At 30.7% G+C, this 27,669-nt stretch overlaps 2 protein-coding genes across 2 annotated transcripts; both read right to left on the bottom strand.

The window, feature by feature from the left end:
- Window positions 1-644: 644 nt before the first annotated feature.
- LOC126779924 (serine protease inhibitor 88Ea-like) lies at window positions 645-14,348 on the bottom strand. The gene is made up of 8 exons (XM_050504123.1): window positions 14,147-14,348; window positions 8,214-8,511; window positions 7,878-8,045; window positions 6,091-6,352; window positions 5,683-5,781; window positions 4,793-4,923; window positions 2,187-2,313; window positions 645-1,391 (listed from the first exon to the last, which is right to left on the bottom strand). The coding sequence occupies exons 2-8, from the start codon at window positions 8,502-8,504 to the stop codon at window positions 1,231-1,233; spliced, it is 1,239 nt and encodes a 412-aa protein (XP_050360080.1). The 5' UTR covers window positions 8,505-8,511; window positions 14,147-14,348; the 3' UTR covers window positions 645-1,230.
- Window positions 14,349-19,126: 4,778 nt separating this feature from the next.
- Window positions 19,127-27,431, bottom strand: LOC126779909 (cytosolic non-specific dipeptidase). Its single transcript, XM_050504097.1, has 9 exons — window positions 27,037-27,431; window positions 26,759-26,956; window positions 26,433-26,694; window positions 25,341-25,488; window positions 24,455-24,555; window positions 22,968-23,098; window positions 21,350-21,472; window positions 20,691-20,849; window positions 19,127-19,687 (listed from the first exon to the last, which is right to left on the bottom strand). The coding sequence occupies exons 1-9, from the start codon at window positions 27,301-27,303 to the stop codon at window positions 19,637-19,639; spliced, it is 1,440 nt and encodes a 479-aa protein (XP_050360054.1). The 5' UTR covers window positions 27,304-27,431; the 3' UTR covers window positions 19,127-19,636.
- Between the last annotated feature and the right edge of the window lie 238 nt (window positions 27,432-27,669).

Genomic DNA, 27,669 nt, shown 5'->3' with positions numbered 1-27,669 from the left:
ACTGTTATATGTCCCGCCCATTAATCTCCCTTGAGTCGGTACAGCACATTAATCTAAAATCGTCGTTGTCAAATTTCTGACAATAACTTCTAAAAAGAGTCCATATATATATATATATATATATATATATATATATATATATATATATATATATATATATATACTCTCTTTAGAAGACTCTTTTTAGAAGTTATTGTCAGAAATAAAAGTTAAAAGTTATTGTCAGAAGTATAGACTATATATATATTGTATAAATTATAAAGATTTATAAATAGATTAAAAAGCGAATATGTTATTTTATTTTATATATTTAAAAATAAGACAGTCAGAGCGGACATAGAATTCGTTTAATCTCATTGATGCAATTATAATTCTAATCCGACTAAACCTGTTCTGGTACCGGTAGGCGGATATTTAAATTTCGAATATTTATTTTAAAATGTAATAAATATAGCAACAAAATTAGATAATTTTTTTCAATAGCTTTCGAATTATAGTCATACAGACTTTTCTTTTAAGTATTCCGGTTATATACAATTAAATTACGAATTAAAGTATAATGTATGGTATGTGATATACATATAAATAGTATTTGCATTGAAGTTTACGGTTTCAATGGGGATTTGAAAGAAAAAAAAATAGCGTGCGTAAAAAAATAAAATGTCATTTATTTTAGTTTTTAACGTATTGTCTAGTTTATAATCATCGCGTTATAATAATTTATTACACTAAAAACTACCTTTACTATAATATATTTAAAAGTAGACAAATAAAACATAATTTTACGTTATTAACAAAAACAACAGAATTTCGATCGCCAATAAATCCAATTTCATACAAAATAAATAAATTATTATCGATATTACTCTTACAAGTAACGAATATTTATTAAACTCGGGAACAGGTAACGTCACTGCTAAAAACTTCTAAACATTTCTCCAAAATTCAGCTTCATAAAGTACATCTCAGCTATATATAAATTATCATTAAAGTCGAAATTGTGAATTCTTAAATGCGGAAAACTTAAAACCTTGAAAATGGAGATAAAAATAAGGCTAAAGACATTAGCTCGAGATAAAATGACTCAGACATCAAAAGAACTAGCAAAAAATAGTTGTTTTTAAACTTTTTTTTGTTAAGAAGTACAAATATATCTAGCGACATCGAATTTAGTATCAAATTGGGACTAAGATAGAACTTATGTGTCACCATCACCCAGCTATGTTAAGTTTACTTCTTAGGGTCCCGATAGACACCCATGAAGAGCACGGAGTTGGTGGGTCGCTCATAGATGATGTACACAAAGGGGAAGTTGGCGATGAAAACGCTCGGCTCGGCTGGCCGCGACGATCGGAACCCGAAGATGGCGGTTGCAGCCGCCGCTACCGTACCTGTAAATATTATTCTAGAATAAAGCAGGAGTTTATTTGCACGAACCACTTAACACGGCTAATAAGCACTTTACTTCACCCACTCATCATATATTCTACCGCCGAACAGCTATACTCAATGTTATGTGTTCCAAATTGAAGGGTGAGTGAGCCAGTTCAACTACAGACACAAGGGACATAACATCTTACTTCCCAAGGTTGGCGGCACAGTGGCGATGTAAGGAACGTTTGATAAAAATTTCCTTTAAAACGGTATATCGCTTAAACTGAAAACGCCAGCCATGTTTTATTAATACCCAAGTTTTTAGAGCTATATCTATTAATTTCTATAATTAATATTTGTATAAATATACATTACAAAAGAAGTAGTAGAAACAATGGTGAAAATATATATGTATTAATTACGTTCACGTAAAATTAAACGAATTTTCGCAATTAATATTGTTTTGTAATTATTATTATTAATCACATAACAAAAATTAGTAATGTACAAAAATACTTGTTTAACGTTTATGAAAATACCTGGTAAGTGTGTTTGTTGTTATTAAATCGATACATTTTTGAAAATTATACAGCGAAAATAATAATTTGTATATTTTGATTTATATTCAAGAACACATACATTCTAGAAAGTTTTTACTTAACATAAACTTTATGTGTGGATTAATTCTTACAAACGATTGAGCTGAAGTTTTGCACACACATTATTTAAATATGTAAATTCAATAAAATCATATTTTTAAAAAGACTTTTATTAAGTTTATAACATATTATATAAACAAAATCCGAACTCACCTTCCTCATCGACCTGAATTTTGGCTTTGTGAACGGCGTCGTCGAAAACAATGCCTTGATCTTCAGACAGCGTGCTGAAGTCGGCCGATGAGTTAAACAGTTCACCAACGCCCATCGTGCTTAGGATCTGTAAGTTAAATAATTAGAATTTAGTAATGAAATAAACCCTAACCTAAGCATACGTAATGTAACAGTTCTCTCTGTACTTCGGATTGATATGATAGTATAGAAATAGAGAGTGCACATGCGTTTACTTTATTTTTATAGAATAGGAAGGCGGACGAGCATATGGGCCACCTGATGGTAAGTGGTCACCAAACGCCCTTAGACATTGGCATTGTAAGAAATGTTAACCATCGCTTACATCACCTAAGATTATCAACTAAGATGTTATGTCCCTTGTGCCTGTAATTACACTGGCTCACTCACCCTTCAAACTGGAACACAACAATACCAAGTACTGCTGTTTTGCGGTAGAATATCAGATGAGTGGGTGGTACCTACTCAGACGAGCTTGCACAAAGCTCTACCACCAGTAAACGATGTACGTACGATGTTGACTCACAACTTACTAATTAATGAGTAATTTTTATATTGCTCCTAACTGACTACTCTCCCTTATCAACATGAAATTCACTCCTGTCACGTCAATAGTCTAAACGATTGAAACTGTGAAACGTAGCTACTTATATAATTATATTATATATTAAAACCTGCTCAGAAACACGCTGCATTTTTGGGATAGGTTTTATGTACAGTTATTTGAATTAAATTATTGAAATTTTTTTTAATGAAAAGTTCTTCTCTTTTAATAGTATAGATTTTACAAATATGATAATAAATGAAATTATAGGTATCCAACAAATAAACGTTATATTAAGAAATCAATTGTTAAACTAACATTGATTTAATAATTTGTAGAGTTGTTGATACTTCATAAAGATTTTTAATAAGCGTTCTTACCACGATTCCACGCGATCATGATTTATAAATTAAATATTTTCAATTGTTATTTAAACGTATTGATTTTATCTTTCAAAGTAAGTAGTTATTTTATAAATATATTTATAATATACTTATTTAATATTGAGAAATAATATGTAATCATGAATAGATAAAACAGTATTTGCTTTTGCAAGATATTTGTCTCATTCTATGTTGTAAATTTAAAGAACGATAAAAATATAGGCTTATTGCGATGTATAATCGACAACACACAACATCGACAACATTTCGATTTCGAGATCTCCTCACGATGTTTTAATTTTTTTTTATATAAAATAGGAAGGCGGACGAGCATAAAGGCCACCCGATGGTAAGAGGTCACCAACGCAGAAAGACATTGGCCATCACCAATACGCCACCAACCTTGGGAACTAAGATGTTATGTCTCTTTCGCCTGTAATTTCACTGGCTCACTCACCCTTCAAACCGGAACACAAAAATAACAAGTACTGCTGTTTTGCGGTAGAATATCTGATGAGTGGATGGTACCTACCCAGACGAACTTGCACAAAGCTCTACCACCAGTGTAATTCACCGATGAGCTCGATTTGAACATAAAATTATGAGTGAAATCATTCAGAGCAGAATATATTTAAAGATTTTTATCTTGTACTAACTCCTTATCGGTTTAATTTTTTTCGTTTTATATTTTAATAAGTTTTTTTAATATAAATAAAGCTATGTTTCAATTCAGCGACTAATTAAATTCTATGCATATTAATTATAATATTCATAAAAGTTAATTAGTCGCTGAACTTCGAATATTGGTTACACAATCGCGCTTTGTAGGATTTGGTATTATATATATATATATATATATATATATATATATATATATATATATATATATATATAATAACCTAACCTGTTAGTATAATAATATTTTATACGAGAATTTATTGCAATAAATATAATTTATACTAAACACTAATTAATACAATAAAATAATCGTATGATATATGAATAACGATTATATCAATCATTTTACTTTTATATTCCACATATGTATAGTAATTAATCATTGTATCGATTTACAAATTAGCAAGTCACGTTTAGTAATATATAATAATAATTGAGAATGTATAAAACAGAAAAAAAAATTAACTGATATAATTAAAATGTCTTATATAAACCCGCGTCTATTTTAATATATTCCTAATGCCTGCTTATAATATTTATCATTTTAATTTAAATAATCATAATGTTGTTTTTAAAGTATATTATTTAAATTATCTTTATAGCATAGATTATTTTACTTAAACTTACTCCAATTACTATTACAAAATTATATTTTGAAGGTCTGACGAAGTACACAAATCGAACACTTAAATCAGATCACGACAAACACGAGAACCCATACAAATATTTGTCAAGCGATCGAAACCATGACCGTGAAATGAGACATTATTTACCCACACAAACACGATTGCACGAACTAGTCTTCGGTGTAAGACAACGTAATAATCAGACAATAAACAATTATTAGGTTAATCAATAACCTCATTCTAGTAATCATCAATTAAAAAAAAGTCATCGCTCACTGCAATCGTTAATTTAAAAAATACAAATAAAATAATTATATATAAAATACGGGCACTTACCGGTCTCAGGGGCAGATTCCTCTCGATGGTGAATTTAGGTATTTCGACGACCACCTCTCGGCCCATGTAACTTTCCTCCACCACGGCCGAGAGACGCTCCGGGGTCAAGTTAGCGATTATATTCGTCACTCCTACGAACAAACAAATTATGTTCACTTTGCATTTTTGTCGAATTTCAACTTTATAATAAACTTTATAGTACTTTTTTACTCATAGCTGAAAATTCAATTTAATTTTGATATAAACCAATAATGCTTTACTTAGTGAAAGGACTTTTTGAAGAGTGAGTGAACCAGTATACAAGCACAAGGGACGTAACATTTTAGTTCCCAATAGTCTATAGGCAGTAGTAACCACTTATCATCAGACGACAGACTTACCAGTCTGCCTAGCCAATATAATAAAAAAATTATAATGGGTGAAATACGGGTTTTACCGAAGACGAAAATATGATCGAGTATCTGGTAAAAACCGAACCGGAAACATGATTACATTTTTATACATGCTTTATACTAACTTGATCTATATGTAACTATAGACGTATTGTAGTAATTTAATAAAAACATATATAGGTTAAAAAATCACGAAAGAGACGAGGCGAAAGTTAATAGAAATACAATACTGTCACACGTCAAACGAACATATATTCAACTTTTATATTGTTTATTCGAAAGAATGTACGGCATTTTAATCGACTACCAATATTTGACAAACTTGCCGAATATCGAATATTTAACGGATATTCGGTCTTCTGAATAAAAAATAAATCTTTAACAAGCACTATATAATAAATATATCATGTGAAACTTTAACTAGATAAGAAGTTAGATTATACTAAAATTCTTAAAAAACTATAACGTCTATTTATATTATGTGATTTTTTTACTAACCTTCCTTCATTGAGTATGGAGGGAGTAGGATGTACATGCTGATATCGTTGCCTTTGTACGGCAGCTCCAGAATCTGCGCACCGAGGTCATCGCTAACCGCTGCAAATAAAAATAATCATTAATAAAATGGCCCAAAAATTCCTCATTTAATTTATGTTTATGTCGGAAAGATTTAACTTCCTTTCTTAATACCACCACAAAAATAGCTTATTTTCCGCACTTATAATCAGTATAGCAATTTAATATCTTTAATATGAAAAAACTAAAAAAAAAACTAGAATGTTTATATTTTATAGGCAATAAAAAGGCAGTTATCATTCACTTTTAATTGTATGCAAAAAATAACGAAATAGTAAAAAAGGGTAAAGTTTTGTCTAATTACTCATGATTATTAAAAAAAATGATTACTGTAATGGAATATCCCTTTCTGCCTCATAAAAGGTACTAGGGTCTGACGAGTTTCAGACACGAAAAACACTTGTTTCTTCGTCCTCTCTGCTGGGAATTTATATGCCCAAACGCCTTTGAAATAGGCAGCGTTAGCTAGAACAAGTTTCGTGGTGTCCGTGATGCCATCTACAGGAATCAAGTCCTTGATGTTGTTCTTGGTAATTTGAGACACCCAATTGTTTATATGCTGGCGGGACTGTTCAGGGTTTTTGCGGAAGTTCTGTAAATAATACAACGTGAATATGTTAAATAATTCTACTCTACTAAATACATACAAGTGTAGAATACGACTTAAATTTGGCATTTGTTGGAATAAATTTAACTTAAAGGACAAATGCTGGACTTATAAAAAAGACGCGTTTATCCTTCAACAGCCCATACTCAGTCATGTGATTACATTGCGGTTGAAAATGCACGAATAAAATATTCATCAATGCAACACACGTTTGTTTATTTGTTACATTTTATAGTATTTTAATGTGGTATACATTTTGTGGTAACTTTGTTTATTTATTTAATAAGGACATTATATAGTATATATGTATACGAACATAATTTAAGGTGCGAACTAGAATAATGAGACTAAATACATTTTTAACTTTTCGTTTTGTTAAGTATATATTATTTATAAGCGCACTTAGAATTCGTTTAGATAGATTCTATTCTAGTAGAACAAATTTCTGTTGTTTTCCATCTTGTCTTTGATGAAGTGACATGTTAAATACTTAAGTAATAAGTTTATGTTTCTTAAAGAGCTAATATCTTGCCTATAATATATTAATATATTATAATTCTTCCTTTTACCATCGAGTGACTTACTTGTTGTAAATCCCAGTGCTTTTTAAATAAGAACATTATTTAGTACTAACATAACACTTAGCTAGCAAAGCTAGAAGTGGGAATGTCAATAGGCCAAGAATTGAAACTTTTAGATCGCTAGACAAGCTACGGATACGTGTTCAATTCGAAATCACAAAAGGTATCGTATGATGAAGAAATTTGATTTGAATTAAAAAATTATGTAAATTGTTAATTTATCTGCAGTCGACTTACTGTAGCCTATGAGGTAAAATTATCACTATTTAAAGAATTTTGTCACATAATGAACTAGAACACAGCTTTGTTAACTCAGCTAATACCTTGAGCTATGTTGTAAGAATAACTTGCGTAGTTACTTGCGTAGATACTTATATATTAATTAAGAAAATAGAAATACACGTAATTCAAGTGGACTTATACAAGCACTTCAGATTATAAATGATTTTTTATCTCATTCCGATTCGGATTTCTACAGCTAAGAACCATAGTCTACTACATAGTAAATAATAACTATGTATACACAATTAATTTTGTACATATATCCCGTACGGAAATACGAACTTGTTAATAAATAAATGTCAACTAATATTTAAAACAGTTATAATATATAATCCCTAATTTAAAATGATATCGTTTTCAACTATCTATCAATTTCAACTGAGTGAATAAATTTATAGCCAGTGTTACACGGAAATATGTAAGGATTCTATTGATACCCTATACATTTAAATATGTTCAAACTCATATAACTCACATACATACAAACATTGACCCTGAAAATATTTCACACTTTTTTGGGCAGTCGTGTAACTAGTAAAACCGAGTTGCATAGTTAGTGTAGACGAAGTATAAATTTAAAAAACATCTAGTAATTACATATAAGAATTTAATTGAAAAAAAAAGAAATTTGTTTAAGTTTTTATTACCAGAGCCTCGAGTTCTTCGCCAAGTAGGTCAAGCAAGCACTGACGTAAGTGAAGTTCTTTGTCGACAAACATCTTGTTAGCGTTCGTGAACTCGTAGCTGTCGCTGTTGTTGTTAAACGCGCGCGCCCGCTTGTCAACTTTGTATGCCATCAGCAAGTTCACCTTGTCCTGTAAATTAAAGCATAAGCAAACATTTATACACTTACATTTCTTTTTGTTCAATTATAAAATTAATTTAACACATAAAAAAAACAATATTTTTGGTACTTTATCAAGAAAAAATTGTAACTAAGCCTAAAAAATATGTTCGTATAAAATAAAAATACAATAATTTACCAGTGTATCTGATATCCGCAAAGACTCTTTTAAGGATTTCTCTGTTTGTCCACCGGCGGCGAAGTAACCCAGAAGTAATGCGTGATACACCGAAAATGGTGAAAAGAAAATATTGTCATCAGGAACAGCATTGTTTATCGTATTGAAAAGATTCAATGTGAATTCCAATTGATTTTTGTATAAGCTTGAACGAGCGGCTGGGTCAGGTTTCTTAGCAGAATCATCTTTGTAAAAACATTGACTGTTTACAGATGTTGATAGAGCGAAAAGCAATACGCCTAATTTCATCATCTTGGTTCTGAAACAATAGATTTTATATTGAATATTTAGTGCAGTGTGTAGTGTAAATAAAATAAAATATAATATGTCCCCCTGACCAATTTCGGCCACTCTCACGGCCATTCTCGAGACTAATGCGTGGGACAAATTGCATAATGCACACAGCAATAGTGTTCGCAAATGTAGGTGTGCTCTCTATTCCCTCACTTTTATAAACCGATTTCATGAATCGTAGAGGGCGAACCTGACCTATATAGGTTATATGTATACAATTACTACCTATATAGGTACCTATATAGGTTATATGTATACAATTACTTACTATATTTTTACGAATTATATATGAAATCAAATTACATATAAAACCATTAATAAACAAAATCTCCTAAGAATTGTGTTATTGAAAACAGCATTTTTTATAATGATGTAAACTACAAGATACTCGTAAGTTTGAGAATATATAGAAATCTTGTTTTTCTTTATCTTTATGTACATTCGCTCGTATGAAAATATTGATATTCTAGCTAAGTAACTCCAAAGAGTTAATACCACAATATGTTTTCTATAAATAATCATTTATTATATCTATATTTCGTTTTTATAATCTTAAGTACGCCGCACACGCTCTCTATAATAAAATACGTATTGTTTTTTTTTAAATAAATAAAGGATATTTTATAATATTAATAATATACATCAATAAAATATTAAATTTTATTAACAGCAATTTCTTTAAATGTTTGACAAAATAGCACCTACCTAGTTATATTCTACAATAATAATAAAAAATTTGATAATGTTAAAATATTTTTTCGGTGTTGAATTCGAATAACAGACTTCATTCATTGTCTTTAACATTTCGTAGTCACTTTCTCGTGATGTCGTGTCACAATGCGAGAGGGGAGCGGAGTAAAGATAACTGAATCCTATAATTAAATTATGTATATATTAAAACGTTTCGCTACTGTCGCTTTAAGTTTTAACGTCGCTGATTCGAGTGTGACCCTTTTAACTATTGACGTTCCCACTCCTTGCATAAGGTATAATTTGGACTTCTAATCAAGATTAAATATGAAAAACCCTAATCTTTTTACGAAATAAATAACAATAACATTACAAAACGTCACAATTAACCTTTACGGTGCATTTGTAGAAGAATTTGTCACGATACGATTGGCAACGCCACGGTCGCGTTAACCCTGAGCATTATATGGGAAATCCCATCTGAGTCGTGTACATTTTACGTATGAGATTTTAATTAATGAATTGCTATGTCGATTTATATTTATATTGGAAATTTACGTGCGATAATGACACACAGACCATGAAAACAATGGTTATTATAATATTTTATTTACAAAAATAAAAAGACGATAATACTGTTGATGCCTTTTTAAAAGAAATTACTAATATAACTATTTTCTCTCTAAATAAGCGTTTAGTTTGAGTTACGAATGGATGATACAAGCCCAAGAGAGTCGAGAATGATCCTGCTACTTTCATACTACTAGGTCCCACCACTGTGTATCGTTGCGTCATTAAGCGTACAAAATTGATTATTGTTCAAACGAACACGCTGTGATTTTATTTTATTAGATAAATACTAGTATTTTTTCCGGAAAGATGTCATTGATGATAAATAATATAAAAAGTATTAAACTGAATAAAATTAAATCGCAAAATTGTTAGAGTTGAATTATTGTTATAAAAATATTTATTGTTCTAGATCAAATCACTTAAAAAATCTTTTATATATTGCAAATTATTTTCACCTTCGCATACCTTTATATAGATAACATGTATATAAGTCCGGTAGACTATAATAGTAAAAGGATGTTTCATTATTTTGAATATTCATATATCTTCCAACGGATATAGAAGAATTAAAAGGAGGACATTTTAAGTGTTACAATTAGTCTTTAATATAAACAGGGAATCCCAATTATCTTTGGACAATAGCTTCATAATGCACGTATTTCCCTTCGTGTTGCAGATCAGCGCGCGGAGAAAGTCAACACGTCATCGGCACATTTGTTACTCAACAACCGGACCACAAAGCGTGTCAATACTAATAATATTCTATCATAACTAAAAAAAAGATTACCTATATTCTGTATTAGCTATTTCGCATCGAAGAAAAATAAAGCTTTGTGGTTTTCTTTTTTAAGTAAAATTTATTCTTCACAAAACTCATAAAATAAACTTTGTTTTTCAATTCATAATAAACTAACGTAGATATAGGTATTATGTTGTTGCTCATTTATTAATAGTTACAATATGTACTACAAATATTTATTATTAGTTATAATTATGACTTCAACTGTTATCATCCGGCTTCTTTCCACGCGAATTAGACTTTAGTATAATAATGGCACTAAGAAGATTTATCTTAAAAGCCAAAGTGCCTAAAACGATATTTGATAATTGCTTCCTTTGGTAGTTTTTATTTTCCTTACTAATAAAATTATTTCTTTAAAATACTTCACCTACTTACCCCGAAACGCTGATGACGGGTTGTAAATCATTGATTGCGGTAACACTTTCAAAAAAATCATATTATGGCTGCTGCGTTACAAATTAACTGTTGTTTATATGTAGGTATTGTGATTTAGTAAATATAAAACTGGCAAGAACATAGGAAAATATTTTATATTGTGAAGGTACACATATGATACTAGATAAATATAAAAAAACGAGTATAGAGAGAGATAATACGATTGGCTACTGAAAATTTATAGGTATGTTTTCTATATGAAACACTGATGGTACAATAATAACTTGCACTTGACTAATTTCCTGTGTAAAAGAAACGATACTTTTTTAAATAATAAAAAAATAACATAATGTCAATTTTAACCTGATTAGGTTAATATTTTATTTACTACACTAGGCACTATACTGACGCCATAAGCTTTTACTTTAAATTTGGTAGAAACATACAAGACTCTTGTTCAGCTTACGCACGCTATTGAGTCCGGGCGTTTTTGTAATACTTGCATAAGAGCGATGCCATGGACAATACGCCGACAGATTCACAATTAGGTTCGGTCTATGTTATTGACACCGCATCAATGGCAATCTTTGTTTCGTAATTTTTTTTATTTAAAACAAGTATTAATAGCAATAAAAAATATATAGTTTATCACATTATATAGCAAAAAACAAATCGGTTTATTGTATTCAGACCTATTTGACAATTGTTCACAGACAACGGCACAATAATTTGAATATTTGCTCCTAAAATATGATTATTTGACTTAACATTACTTTACTAAGCTTTGGCTTTAACCATTGTGAATTATATAATAATATTCCAATGTCACCAAATAATGCAATAAAAAATAATATTTCTATCGAAAATAAATTAAAAAAATACATTACCAAATATATATTTTTAAAATGTCGATTTAAAAAAATTTAGTTGTAAGTATACTAATGTAGAAATAATAACTACAATTATTTTATCTGTATTTTCTCTCATTATCATTATCTTTATTCGTTATCATAAAAATTGTGTATAATAACAACCTATGGAAATATATGTAGGTAATCATAATTATAATGGCCAAGTACAGCCATAAAAAAATATAATAATATATCAAACAATTCTGTGCCAATCAGAACCAATGTTAATAAGGCTTGCTCGTAGTACTCGTACTAAGAAAAGTGTTGAGTAGTTGAGGAGGATAGGACTTGTAAATGAATTAATAATAATAATAAATAATCTTTCATGGTAACAATACAATTAGAGACTGACTCCTAAACTAGATTTACCTTTATTTCAGGAGCCCGAATTGATTAACGTTATTTCGAAATATCAATTTTTAAAATTATATTTATAGAAAGCTTAACATAATAAGATTAACGTATTTCAAGACGTTTCGTGTATTAATAACACAGCGTTTATGAAATATTTACAAAGACCAATCGCCTGAAAAACTTGTTGAACTTACATTAACTTTATTAAGTAATATGGACTTTAATCCTTATCATTATAACACATAAGAAACTCGGTATTAACTTTAGCGTCGTCAGTAATTATAGAAGTGTAACAAGCTTACCTGGTCTATCAGCTTAATACTCATAAACAAAGCAGCTCCAGACCATGAAATGAGTGAAGACCTAAGAGAAGCTTGGGGAAATTAAGTTCACTCATCAATTCAGTAAAGTAGTGCAGTTAAGATATAAAGTAATCACACTTTTCAACCGAAAAAGCTGACACAATTTGCCAAAGCATGTCGAGTACTCATCGAATAAACATGGGGAAGGTTAATGTAGATGAGACACTGGCATCTAGAGTCATTAACGTGGATGATGATGACAATGACTTTGGATTAATGGAAGAAGAAAGTACAAGATTTTATTATTAATACTAAAACGCATAAAAACTGCCGCAATGAGCCCCTCAAGAGCATCTGTATTTGGAAAATCCAAGAATCCAAGCTAAAAGAGAACGGGAGAGTACATCCCATAAAATAGCCGAACAAAGAGGTATAACAGGAATTTGTGCATATCGCGTCATAGAAAGGGGAATAACTCGTAAATCTATCTAATTATATAAAGACCAAGGCAGTATACAAAAAAAACGTAAATAGGCAAAGATGTCTGTTATTAATTACATAATAAAAAAAGAAAAATCGTGAATTCCGAAAACGTACTAAATATCCACTTTTTTTCCCGTCCATTGAATGATTACATGGTATAATTTATAACTTTTTAACTAAGCCAAGATCAAATAATGGTCAACATACTCAATTCCATACAACTTGGTTATTATGGATTTTTTAAGAAATAATCTTAAGACTTGTTTGGTAGACTAACCACAACAACAAATTTCAAACATTATAGATGATTCAAAACAAATCATTTGTTTGTCGATTAAAGATGATATCAGATTGATTTATTTATAACTTGTATAAATAAAAATGTACTTCGTAATTGTATTATCTCTAAAACTAGTAACCCATCGTATGCGTAATAGTTAAGATGAAGTTATCTATAGTAAACATCAATCAACTATTGTTAGTGCAGCTAATACCTACAAGATTGAAGGTGTAAAATATCAAGCGGGGATATTGTTACGGCACAGTCTCCACTCCTACATTTAACATACATATTTCGTAGAAAAATACTGTTATTTACTGTAACGTAACTCTATTACGTTATTACGCCCGTAACTAAATCTGGTATCTATTATCAAACTAAAACATTTGTGTTTTAAAGATTACATTTTGGTTGTATTAAATTTACAACCAAAATGTAATGTACAATATCTCTAATAGGTAATATGTTGAAATACTTAACCACGGTATAATTCGTCAAAGTGAATTAGAAAGCGGTTTACACGGTTACCAGCAAAAAAAAAAACAGAAATAAATAATATTGTAAGTAAATAATAATATAAGAACTATCAGTGTTATTGTATGGTAGGTTATCTTAAATTAATCATTACTTCAATAAGGCTCAAGTGACACATTCTGATAGCGAAAACGCAGACAAAATTACTGTATGTATGAATGTTTTTTCCTTATATATTTCGATTGACAACTATTTACCGGATTAATTTAAATTATTTTTATAATCTCATATTCAAGACACTTAGTATGAAGAAACTCAATAAACATTTGCATAAAATTAAAAAAAACTGGACTCACCGTTCTGTGTACGTCGTTTGAATTGTATTAAGTATAAATTAATAATTCCATAAAAGAAGTAACTAAATTATCTTCTGAAATGTTAATCCACAGGGCTGTTAGTTTCTTATTCGATCTGGGATTAGATTTTATGATATAAATTATCCTCGCGCAAAATTAACGTCTCGTTTGACTGGGACTCTGAGGCAGACTAAATGAGGGCCAGCCGCTATTCTCTTTTATTAGTGTTGGTAAACTGGTATTGCTCATGTTTGAGTCAACTGCGCTGCGCTGGTTCCAATGACAACAGAACTGAACAGCTGAAACAAATTATTTATATTATCAGACATTGCAAGAAAAAGATAATAACGAAGAAAGAACAAGTATGCATATTTAAAATTCTCGCATACGCACAATATATCGCTTTATTAAAATCATCTTGTTTACTTTATATAATTTAAACTGAACAAAACCTTTTGACCCGGTTTCATTGTTATTTGAGGAAAAACCATATAACGGAAACGTATCTTTAAAATATTTAAGTATCTATATTTCATATTAAGTCTCTCGGATGCTTCCAATACTAAGCCAGAAAAGAATAAGTATTATAATTTATCATACAAACATTAAAGATATAAAAAAGGACAAGCTCCAAATATATAGAAAATCAGTAAAACTTAAACTTAACTGCAGTTATCATATATTAGGTAAGTACTATAGATAAAAAAATACGAGCGATTAACGTTTTTCTTTAAATACGTGACTCATGTTTTTACAAGTGGCATATAGATTTGAATATGGTAAAAACTAAGATTTGTGTTTAAAATTTAATAGCAAAAGTTCAAAAAGTGTACAGCTTAACACCACTTTGTCTTTATATACATATGTCTCATGTGCAATACATAAGTATTAGAAGTGGTTGTTAGTAGCAAAATATAAGTAGGTAAGTGGGTAGACAGTTTTGTATGTGCTTAACAGCAGGTTTTCTTTAATCGTATTGCCTTGTTGTCTTAATAAATGAATAGCTTGAAAAATAATCGAGAACGAATTTCGAACCCCTGATGCTCTACATATTCAAACTAGTAGGTCATCGCGACTCAATCTAAGCAAAAAACGATTGAATTAACTAGACGTGAAAGTACGGTAGTTATAATGTAAACAATACTTAGTATCTAACAGTAAAATAGATTAAGTTAATAGGTAAGTCCAAAATGATTATATTTTGTCAATCTGTTTTTGTTTAGTACTTTCTTGGTCAAACTTTTTATCTCAGGTTTTTTTTTTAAACGGTTAAAAGGTTAGTTAGTTTATATTAAGCGACTAGTTTAATAAATAAATTTTAAATTGAATTTAACTAACCGTAAACTTTAGTTTATTTAAATAATATAAGTTTAAAACTATGTTCGGTAATATTAATTTCGCATACCATAAGATTGAAGTGCAGATCGTCTTATATTTCTGACCTTAGTGTTAGTGGAACGCTGACATTCACTTAGAAAAGTTAGAAAGTCCGCGATATTCGCGTGATTGATCTATTGTTAGCTCTCTTATCACAGACTTTAGATTAACAGCGACCTCATTGTAATTACTAGAGATGCTATTAAACTGTTACTGCTAAATAATATTGACGATTTTTAACGCAATAAAATGATACCTATTAAGCTAATGTTATTTATTTTAACTATCACATTATGGGCGAAGGATGTGGAGGATTAAAACGTTTCCTAAGTGTATATATATTTATACCGTAAATCCAAAATAGAATAAGAACGAGTGTTTGCCGCCATCTTGATAAACATCTATGTGAAAATTTTAAGAACAACAACAATATATATAAAAATGTTTCTAAAGAAAAAAGGTTAAAATTAAAGCTAGTAAAAATATACTTTTCTACAAAAATATTCGTATTTTTTTATCCGTACGATGCACAATTTTTGAGTTATTAGCAATAATGGAGTTTATGATTAAAATAATGTGAAATCATGTAATTTATCTATTTATTTATTTATCATTAATTTTAATTTTCGTTCTTCAACCACATCTGTGATTATACCCGAAATACAATACATTATAGAACTGCACAAGTACGCACGACGCAAATTAATTTGTAGGTGATGTAAATATGTTTACCCGAACTATGGTAGTGGCAATTCGCGCGTCGCCGCTTTGTTTCGAATTAAAATCGTGCCATATCGTAGTTTTTTGTTTTAACCCTTATAGCGATTTTTATTCAATTATAACATTAAAGCAACCAGCTTTTTAAAATGCAGGTACGAGTATAAGCCGAGTCTAAGAAAAATGTTGCCATGAATATGGCAACTATTTTTAGAGACTAGCCAACTGGGCATGAGATATTATAGTGCAAATGTATTCACAGGCACAATAGTACGAATACGAGTAAATAGTATTCACAGGAAATATAACAACACCGAATCGAGATCGGAAAGGACTTCTTAGCTTCCTAGCTTTTCAAAGCACAAGAGTGCCACTGTCAACTTCTTTATTCCGGACTGCTACTGAAAATTGTTGAAAAAAAACTAATAACTTTTACTGTCTAAACTTGGAGCTTGAATCCATGACCTTGTGATTTATTAGCAAGCTACTACCATATTGATTATCAGTAAAAAGTATTAAATTATCTATATGTTCATCTTAATATCTTTGATTAGAGATGAAATTGACAGAAGCTTTTTATGAGGTAGACCCTACCCACTACACTACATTAATTAATAAACAAACAAGACTAAAGACTTGTAGTTATTATTATATATATACCGAAGGAAACAATAACAATAACATCCTATTATCTATATACGTATTTAAAAGTGCTTTGTGTTTTAGGGAAACGACTAACGATGCCACTGTTGGTGCGACCGGTTTGATAACAACATATATACGTCAATAAACGAACTTAAGTTTAAGACAACATATATACCTAACTCTGAAATGAAACAAGTAATATAAACAAAGTTAAAAATGTTTTACGTTATTATTGAAGAATGTATATTAAATATGAGCTCATTTTCCTGTATGTTTTAATTCAGATAAATGTTCATAGACGACGTTAAAATAAGACAAAAAACTCCAACGGCAACGCGGAATCTAGAATGACATCTTTTTTATTCTAATTATCATGTATATTTAGCAAGCTATTCTTGATCTATCATTAATATTATAATTTGGTATATAGATACTTTAAATGAGTATAAGTAGAAGTTTTAAAACATAAAAAAATTAGAAACGTCAAAAATTACATTTCTTTTGACTATCGATTCTTTAGAACATTCTCCTCAAAAAGAGGTGCGGAGGCCTTTAGCCCAGCAGTGGGACATTCACAGGCTGTTACGGTTACGGTACGGTCATTAGAACTATATTTTAATTAATTTCGATTATTTACAATTTCATTATTTATTTCATAATTAATAAAAACAATTAAATAATGTAATAACAATTCAATTGTTTTGTTAATGGAAAATTACTGTTCCCAGTTATAAAAATAAACATAAAACATCCTGTATCCTTATTTTATTAGCGTACTTACATAATGAATTATTTATATTGTTTCTGAGAACAGCAAAATGTTTTAGAAATAACAACGTAGAATGTAGATATGCAATTTACTAAACTTATAGATAAAAGTTGTTCTACTTATTCGGTATTTCCCTGAAAACTTGCCATATATCAACGTCGCGTAATCGTGAACAATGTATGTAGTAATTAATGTTAGCTATTTATCATAAGAAATGTTATATTAGGATCCGTGTGTTATAAAGAAAAATAAAATATTTTCATGAAAAGTCTATATTCAGCCGAAGTGTTGGCCATTATTGCACTTATGTCATTTTAATGAAACTTCATTGATGCCTCTGCTATAAAAATCCCAGGGATGGGAATCGATACTAAGGCATTATTTAATGTCTCATTAAATTTGAAATTTTTCAGGTGCAAAAAATTATCAAAGTTAAAAAAAAATGGAAATCATTGGACCAAGATTTTATTGATTGAGTATGGTGACGGAGTTTCCAGTCGTAGCTAATATAATCCTTTAAGCAGTGTGTTAACGAGTACAGAACATTATTACTCCAAGCGGAGTTGAAGAGCTATGTCGTGAATAAGGAGGCAAGATATTTGCAATATCGATAATTTTATCAAGTTAAGCGAAATATCGATATACGATAGTGTCGTGCTGAGACGCCGATAAAATCTTTTTTTTTTAACAACGATCTAAGTCTTGAAATATATTTTGTTTCATGTTCATGGATAATATTGGTTCAATATAAAAAGGCTTATAGAGGTAACTTTATAAAAAACATGTGATTATTGCAATAACTTTACTCAGAAAAATGTCGTATATCAAAAATTAAAATAGGCATTTAAAACTTTTCAAGCCTTATTTATAATATGATTATGAGGCGACTTATTGTTAGTCTTTTTTCCTGATAATATGAGTACTCCATTGTAGTATGTTAAATAAGGTTATACTAAGAAACACTTGTGTATTGACCAATTTCTGATAATTTCTATCGACTGTATCACGACGAGTGCTCTGAGGAATTATTCTCTCTAATTCCTGCTTCCCCCTTCCTTCTAAAGTCCACGCGAGCTGGTTCTCGACGTCACCGCCTAACTGTGACATCAATTCCATCGCGAACAAAGAAATTTGGCAACTCCTTTCTTTGTCGCACTCCTAAAAAATGGAATTCCTTACCAGCTTACGTGTTCCCCTCCTTTTACAACCCGGGTTCCTTCAAACGAGGCGTGAAGAGGCATCTTGCGGGCCGGCAAGGCGAAGGCGGCTAGTGCAGAACGTTTTTCCCGTCTGTACTGGCCGTCGTCGCATTTGGACTCTACTACCAATTACCATCAGGTGGAGTAGTCATTTGCCCTCCCGGCGAATATAAAAAAAAAATCCTAATAAACAAATATTATTAAATTTATATAACATTCAATAATATGTTCTCATAAGAGTTCATATATAATATAAAGAAATAAAATACCATATCAAAATTAATAAACTTTATTATGCAGAATAAAATAATATAAAAAATACGAGGTTCTTAACTATGTAAAGCGAAAATCATAAAAATATTATGCAAATAATATAAAAACACATACCAATGGTCACTTGACCGAATTATTCATAAAGCCTCTTGAAAACGAAGCTGAAATGCTCGCTTTCATTATGAAATATTTATGTCAACTTTCAAATATCAACTGTAATTCAATCATATGTAAATTGAAAGCAGCATACGTTCCTTATATCCTTATATTATGCTGATAAATAAGGCACTCCGCATTCCGTTTGAAAAATACGAATAGAATTTATTGTACTTTGTAAGGAATGTTAAAAACATTTCGCTGTAAACAGTTAAAACCGCCATTGTATATGTAATCTGATACTAAATTAATACAACAATAATCATAAAAATATTAAAGACGAAAACACGTTGTTTACATTTAAGTGTTCACCGACTTCAGTACAATGTAAGACGAACATTTTCATCTCTTAAATTACTTTGGAAGATTTCCGACTTCGTACAAGTAAGCAGCAAAAAGTTTGATCTGGAATTAAAAACATTTATATGAATAATAATAATAATAATGTCCTCCAGACCGATTTCGGCCACGGCGGCCAATCTCAAGAGAGATTAGCCAACTACGCAGGAGATATTATAGTGCACAAGTGTGTGCGCAAACACAAGTGCACTCTCTATTCCCTAACTCTCATAATCCGATGGGACGGCAATCCGACACGACCGGAAAGAGTTCAGGCGCAGGACCAACGGCTTTACGTGCTTTCCGAGGCACGGGAGTATACACACTTCCAACTTCCAGACTCCGGGCTGCTACTGAGAATTTTCTGACAGAAAAACCCAATAACTTTTTATTGGCCCGACCTGGGAATTGAACCCAGGACTTCCAGGTCTGTAGCCTTATATCAAGCCACTAGACCAACGAGGCAGTGAATAAAAATAGTAGGTATATAAAAACAGTATTTATGTAATTACATTCAAATTTGAATGTAAATACATTGTATGTATTCAGTGAAGGTAGAAATGACAAATGTTAGTGTATGCATTCATATTCATTACAATAATAAGGTAAAGTTTTAATTAATTCTCGATAATACAAAGACCAAAATATATACATAAACTGATATATTTGGCCAGAGTCCATTAGATTACTCATTATTAACAAAAAATAAGGAATTTAACTGTATGTAAATATAAAAATGATAATAGGGGCCATTGCGTTCAATTTGAATACACGAGTCCAGTACTCGCCTCTCGCCGATGACGCTAGTAAGGTTAACAGCATTTAATCAAACAGAAAAAAGTGCCATTACCGAAAATTCCAATCGTAACTAGTTTTGGAGGATACGATATCTGTGAATCTGCCTTACACACAGATATGCAATCATTTTATCTGGATAAAACAAATTGGTACAGAACGCAAACTGTTAAATAATCATATTACAGACTATCTTCTCGTGACAAAGATTATTATAAACAATACAATATATTTTCAGTAGATTTAGATTTTAAGATATTAATTTTGTACTCACGCCCTCGATGTAGTTCCGCACATTGAGTTTCTCGTTCTGCGAGTGCGCCATGTCGTCTCCAGCGCCCATGGGCAGCAGCAGCACGTTGCGCGAGCTGGCCTCCTGCAGCGTGATCGTCACCGGGATGGAGCCGCCCTCACGCGACATGTCGGGATCCGTCTAAATTATAATAATAATGCTTTTTATAATTTATTTAAGAAATGAATAAGAACCAATACGTTAACTATTTATGTAGTGACCCAGTGTATCAATCAGTATAACTTGATACAATAGTTGCCAAGTTATGAGTAGAAGTCTGTTTAAATGTCTTTAATGTTTTTACTTCATTTTCGTGTCTTAATTTTTTCATATTAACGTATTTCGAAATACAGATAAAATGGAAGGTTGTCTTCAACTTCAAAAACCCTATTTTTTAAATAAAATTTTGCAATGATAACGAAACACCGGCATAAAAAAAACTATAATCATTTTCAACGCATATCTTTTTGCTTTGTATATTCAACAATTATTTATTCAATACAATTTAACATGAATACTAATTGTAAATGTTTCAGAGAGAAGCGACATTTCATATCATTGTGATTTATCTAAAGTTATTAAGGCGGGAAAGACTTATAGCACAAAGCTTTAAATGACACAGAGGAAGTCATAGCACTGACCTGGTAGATGAGCTTGGTGGCGCGTGCGGCAGCCTGGTAGTGAGGGTGGTCGGGGTTCTCGGTCCACGCACGACCACTCTGCGCCGTGATGCGCATCTTGTTGGGAGACCCGCGCTCTGCCCACTGATGACACCGAACAGTTTAATTATCATGTTTGGTACAGAAAGGAATCGAACCATGGGGTTTGTTTCATTCATTAAATCATCTTATATTATCATCTTTAGGATTTAAACCATATTAAATAATTAAAAAGACATGTAACGGTATTGTAAGTTTTTGTTTTAAGGTTCACCTTTATTTTCATTTGTTTAATAATAAACAAGGATTATTATATAAAAATAAATAAGAAAAAAACGTCTTCTCGTTTGGGCACAATGGGCAAGTGCCCAGTGCCCCACGATCGAAGGTGGCCCCGGTCTCCTTTCAATATAATCATTATTTGTAGCCGCCGTTTCATGCTACGCATTATTAGTACTCAATTCAATTCAAAATATTTCATTCAATGACAAAATAATTGATTTGCAGTACGATTTACAATAATATTTCAAGCTCCAAACTTATGCAATATTAGTACGTATCATGTTTCTAAATTTCTTGATTAAAAGAAATTGAATTTTCCAACTATTAAAACACATAAAATGGGATGAAATGCAGCAATGACGTTGAATAATTATCTCATTATCATACGAAGCTGAAAAACATATCAAGGGTAAACTAAATACTAACATTTGTATTTCGGGACAAAAATGAAATATTTTTTAGAATGTTGCTTGCTACCGACTCTTATCTATACAGGGGCCCCGGGACCCTTATTTGCCCAGGGCCTCCTATAGATTAAATTTGGCCCTGTCTGGGGATTGCTACGAACGCGAGGTGATAAAATACATAACGTGACATAACATAACAAGAGTTATTAATCAGATATGAGTTTACTCGAATCATTATTATATCAATAAGGTTATAATATTCTATTAAAACCGTCGTATTAATATTTAATATTTACTGTTGCTTTTATTCAATCATTGTTTGTATTTGTATATATAGTTATTATAACAATTTACTATATTGTTTTATTAATTGTAAGTTGAATATTGCTTATTGAAATGTGGGGTATTGTTTTAACCCTTTAACCGCCTAGGTCGAATTAATCCGACAAATATTTTCGGGCCCATTTCGCCTGAGTCGTATATTTACGACCAAAATAACACTGATCGTTTTATCAGCTTTTTTATTTAATTACGCTGTATTCTATCAAAAATATGTTTACATTAGGTAAATAGTTAACTAAGTAATCGTTTACAGTTTAATACACTTTAGCCTCTTAATTAGAAGTCTTAAAAATAATGTCCAAAGTTAGAAGAATTACTAACATTATTTTTAGAAAATTGTATTGTGTGTTTCGATTCACTGTGCCGGGCGCTGGGGGCACGCCAACAGATATGAAGTCGGGCGGTTAAAGGGTTAAGCTATAAGATGACATAAGTTTTATTGGCGTAGTTATTTTGAACGCTGCAATTTCTCTCGTGTCTTATCTTAAAAAAAAAACTTTATCAGTCAGACGATTTGGCTAAAATAAATGTATTAATCAAGAATAAAACTTATTATTATTAACTTTTACCTTTTTGTTGATATAGTCAAATACAAGCTGCTCAACCTCTTCCGGTTCCTGGTTCGGTACAATACGAATAGAGAATTTGCCAATTACTTTTCCTGGAATAACTGTCTTTGCTCCGGGCTGGAATGCAGCTCCTGAAAAAAAAATAGCGCAGGAAATAAGTAATTGTTTCCAAATTAAATTGTTTAAATGTGTTATAAAAACTACAATTAGAGTGATATATAACATTAATGAGAAACAATAAAATACATGAATTAATTTAGTAATAGTAGTATCAAGACTTTGAGACTAGATGATAAATCTTCATGTGTTCCGTTTTATGCTAACAGTACTCCGTATGACAACCGCATTATGTTTTCACGGGGATTTATAATGCGTAAGCAACATTTTTACGATGATTACATTATAAAACAAATATGAAAAAGCTATTTTTTATAAATAATTATCTGATAAATGTATTTAATTTGGTCATTGTTGGGAATGAAAATTTAAAATAGTAAATATTGTCAATTGTCTCGTCCTGCGGTTAGAATCGGCTCAACATATTTCATATAATGTCATCATTAGTGCGAGAGATTTTCTTTCCCTCCTGACGTCGACAGTGTCTTAAGCCGAGGTTCGGCCTCATAGAAGGCCAATAGGACGAGCATATTATCAACCCTTAAGTAGGCTTCCAACATTCAGCTAAGTACTTTTAAGATTCGCCCACCGCCGTTGACGCTGTCAAGGCCGTTTGGGCCAATAGCAAACAGTCATTTTGAAAAAAAAAACAGCTTGCTCTTACTAGGATTGCCCAGAATATACGCTTAATTTTATTTAGTATATTGTGAATTAATAACGATGAACTGAATTTACATTTAAGGTTACATGAACCAAATTTATGTAGAAGCACTCACATTTACTTCGTTATATTCAAAATGGTACGAAAAAAAAACAACTTACGATTCCTGAAAAAAAAGTACATACCCGAGTACATATTTCTGCAATGAATAGAAAATAGGTTTTCATATATTCGTTATTTAAAAAGAAACCGAATTCAATAACTTAATTCATATTTCATCATTGAGTTCAATTAAATTGACCTTGTATTCGAATTTCAAACTCATCACAAGCTGCCAATTTTATTGTTTTTTATCCTTATCGTTGTGTAGAACCAGTAACATAACTTTTTTATCGCCTATAAATTCTATAGATAATAATTTTTAAAATTCGATATTGTAAAATTCTTAAGTAATAAATATGTTTTCATTAAGAATATAAATATATTTTATGCATTTTCTGACGCAAGCTGAAAAAGAAATCTGTAATGGCCCGAAATGCGTTCGGTAGTATTTGTTAGCATTTTGAAATGGCCTAAACTCTATGATGTACCCAGGAATGGTTTTCCGGCACCCAAATATGTATATTTTACTGGAATAGTCTTAAATATATTACGATTGATATATTAATAATAATATAAAATAACAATACATCTTCTTATCCATTCATACCTTCAATTCCATGGAGTGATAAACTGGGATATCTCCAGCGATGCATCAAAAGCTGTTCCTTAACACCGTTATGTGCTAGTTTATAAGCCTCAATTGACTTTCTGAAAGACATACAAAATTCTTGTATTTTTTAACGTATGTTGCAAAATACATCATAATATTTTTGGGCGCGAAAAATTTCATGATCGATTATGTGTGCAACGTAAAATATGTAACAATTGTATGAAACGCTTCTCGCGTAAAATAGTTTTACTTCAGTCACGTGTACAGAGTTCCACTTGCTTGAATTTTTAGATATAACTATCACTAAATCTTGGTGCATTATGATATAATATCAGGTGATTAAGTAATTTTGTGTAACTTATAGATAGCTTATCTTATTTTGTTGCTAACACATTCCTACGGGGTCAATGAAATGGAATGTTTTTCATTATATATTTTATTTAATTAATCTCCACTTAGAAAAATATTGAAATTTATAATCCACACGGAAAAAAATCGCTATTTTTATCATGATATTTGAATGGTTAGCTGTACAGCTACAGACCTTGCCCTATTAATTGTCCTGACAGGTCTCTGATCTGTTAAGCTTTCCATACCAGTCCAGAGTTATGAAGAAGTTTAAAGTAAATCCATTGCATCTCTCTTCCGTTGCGAATTGCCATCCCATCAAATATAACTGTACCTGTGTTTGTGCACACACTTGTGCACTACAATAATATATCCTATGCTGTTGGCTAGTCTTTGAGCCGCAGTGATTGAAACTCAATCAAGACTATATTTAAATATATTTTCCATTATCATTGAACATCAAATCAGACGCAGTTCCATTATACCTCTTTTTTAATCTAATCTTAATTGAATTAAAACTATTAATTACACAAACCTGTATGCCTCAGGATCAAAGTCAATTGAGTTGTATAACTTCTTTTCACTTTCAACCAATGGAGCAACAGACTTATAGATATCAGTAATGAGGATCTTGCCATCTTTGTCAACTAATGTGTTCATTAAATAAATTAAATCCGACATTGCTAAAAATTTAATATTATTATGTATAGTAGAATAATCAAATCAATTTAAAACAATATATTCAGAGACAGGGAGTCACCATTTATAAAATCTCTCATAAGGTCTATTCAAAACATATAAAATAAAGCATTGATAATGTGCACAAAAACCATGAACATATTTGGATGCAGCTTTGCAGTGATATTTTACCCAAAGGCTAAATTCCTTGCACCTTCTTATACTTTTCATTCCAACAAATTAAATAGTTCTTGGTGATAGTCAAGTATATATCTATCTATTATATTTAAAGAAACAAAGGCACAAGCCAAACAGCTTATACTAATATACATATAAAGCTGATAAGTTTGTTTGTTTGAATGCATTTATCTTCAGGTCTAGCAGTTAGATTAAAAACAATATAGCCCCTATGTTGAGAAATATTATATATAGACTCAATAAAATCATTCATCATTAATGTTCAATGTACGTTAAACTTGGTGTAACAGCTATTATATATTTAGTACTTGAAATAATGATTAACAGAATTGTACTTTCATGTTTCTTTGTTACATTTTATTAGTTTAACAACTGTTCATACAAATATGACTTGTATGACTATATGTATGTATATAATTCAATGAGTAACTTATATAAAAATAATTATTGTTATCAATGAATAAACATATCACCTAATAAAGGAAAGACTGATGCATTACATTCTATATTTGAGTTTGTTTCCAACTGTAATGTATTACTTATCACATAATGATTGCTGTAATCTATGTAAATTGAGATATATAACGATGAAGTGAATATTAAAAACTGTAATTGATTTTAGTCCCTTGAAAATAATACTCCTTAGCCTTATTCTGATATGTAATCAGAATAAAATTGTCTAAGCTTAAATAAGATTTTATTATTAATGATGACGATAAGAGAATATCAAGTAAGAAAATTTTAAAAATACCTTCATGTACCGTGCCCCCGTAAACACCACTATGTAGATCCATTTTGGCACATTCAACCTCGAGGAAATAATAACTAATTCCTCTCAAGCCATATGTAATACAAGGTTTTGTAGTGCCCAACCAGTAATTATCAGATATGCACACATAATCAACAGTATCAAAGAAACCTTCTGGTTTTAATTTTTCCATTAGCAATTCATCAAGGCCTTCAGATCCAGATTCTTCCATACATTCAAATATGAATTTTAGATTAACTGGCAGCTGTTGATAAATATATTGTTAATTGATTTTATCATCATTTATATCTAGTAATATATATACATACCTCATCACCAATGCCTTTGTATGCATTGATAGCATGTAGCCAGCCCAAAACTGGCCCCTTGTCATCAGTAGATCCTCGCCCATAAAGTTTACCATTTCTTTCTTGCAGGTCAAATGGGTCAGATTCCCAACCATCGGATTTAAGGGCTGGTTGGACATCCAAATGTCCATAGACACAAATAGTGTTTTTTGCGGGATCCTTGAAATATTCAGGATAGTTATAATACAATGAATAGAATAAACGCATTGATTATTTGATACTATAAATTATAAACATACGTTTCCCAAGCTGCCAATAAGAACAGGGGGCAGTTTTATTTGTTTGCCGTCTATTGTTTGGTAACCAATGTCTCTTAGTTCTGTTGATGCTCCGACTTCCTTTAATTTATCCTGCATCCAATGTACCATACGTACGCAATCATCGCGGTATTTAGGATCACATGACACAGAAGGAATTGCAACTGCTTCTTTTAAAAGAGCTTTATAACATTCCGCATTCTTATCAACGAACTTAAATATTTGAGGCAACGTTTTCTCTGCTGCCATTTTCTTAGGCACTTGTTTCTGTGTGACTGAATATACACGACAAAAGGGGCGGAATTTAGTAGCACTCGATGTCAGTGCAATCGCCGGCAAACTGGAACCATAGCAAACACGTAAGCCTCTTGTAATCAAAGACATTTCAAGTTTCAAATGTAATCTGACACGTGACAGATGACAATTATGGACTTGACATTATTATTTTAATGCAATAGATTTAGGTCAATTGAGCCTACTTATATGGTTGTTATATAATTTCGTCAATTTACATCTCAATACAAGAACTCACCTTAATAGTTAAATGTTATGTTACAATTAAAATATTTCCTTGTGTTTATAGATCTACACTTAGAGCTATAAAAATAAGTACTA

Source organism: Nymphalis io, chromosome 2 (assembly GCF_905147045.1).
Source record: "Nymphalis io chromosome 2, ilAglIoxx1.1, whole genome shotgun sequence".
In the NCBI taxonomy this organism is placed as follows: Eukaryota; Metazoa; Arthropoda; class Insecta; order Lepidoptera; family Nymphalidae; genus Nymphalis; species Nymphalis io.
Note: the sequence above shows the minus strand (reverse complement) of the source record. Positions and strands in the feature narration are given on the sequence as shown.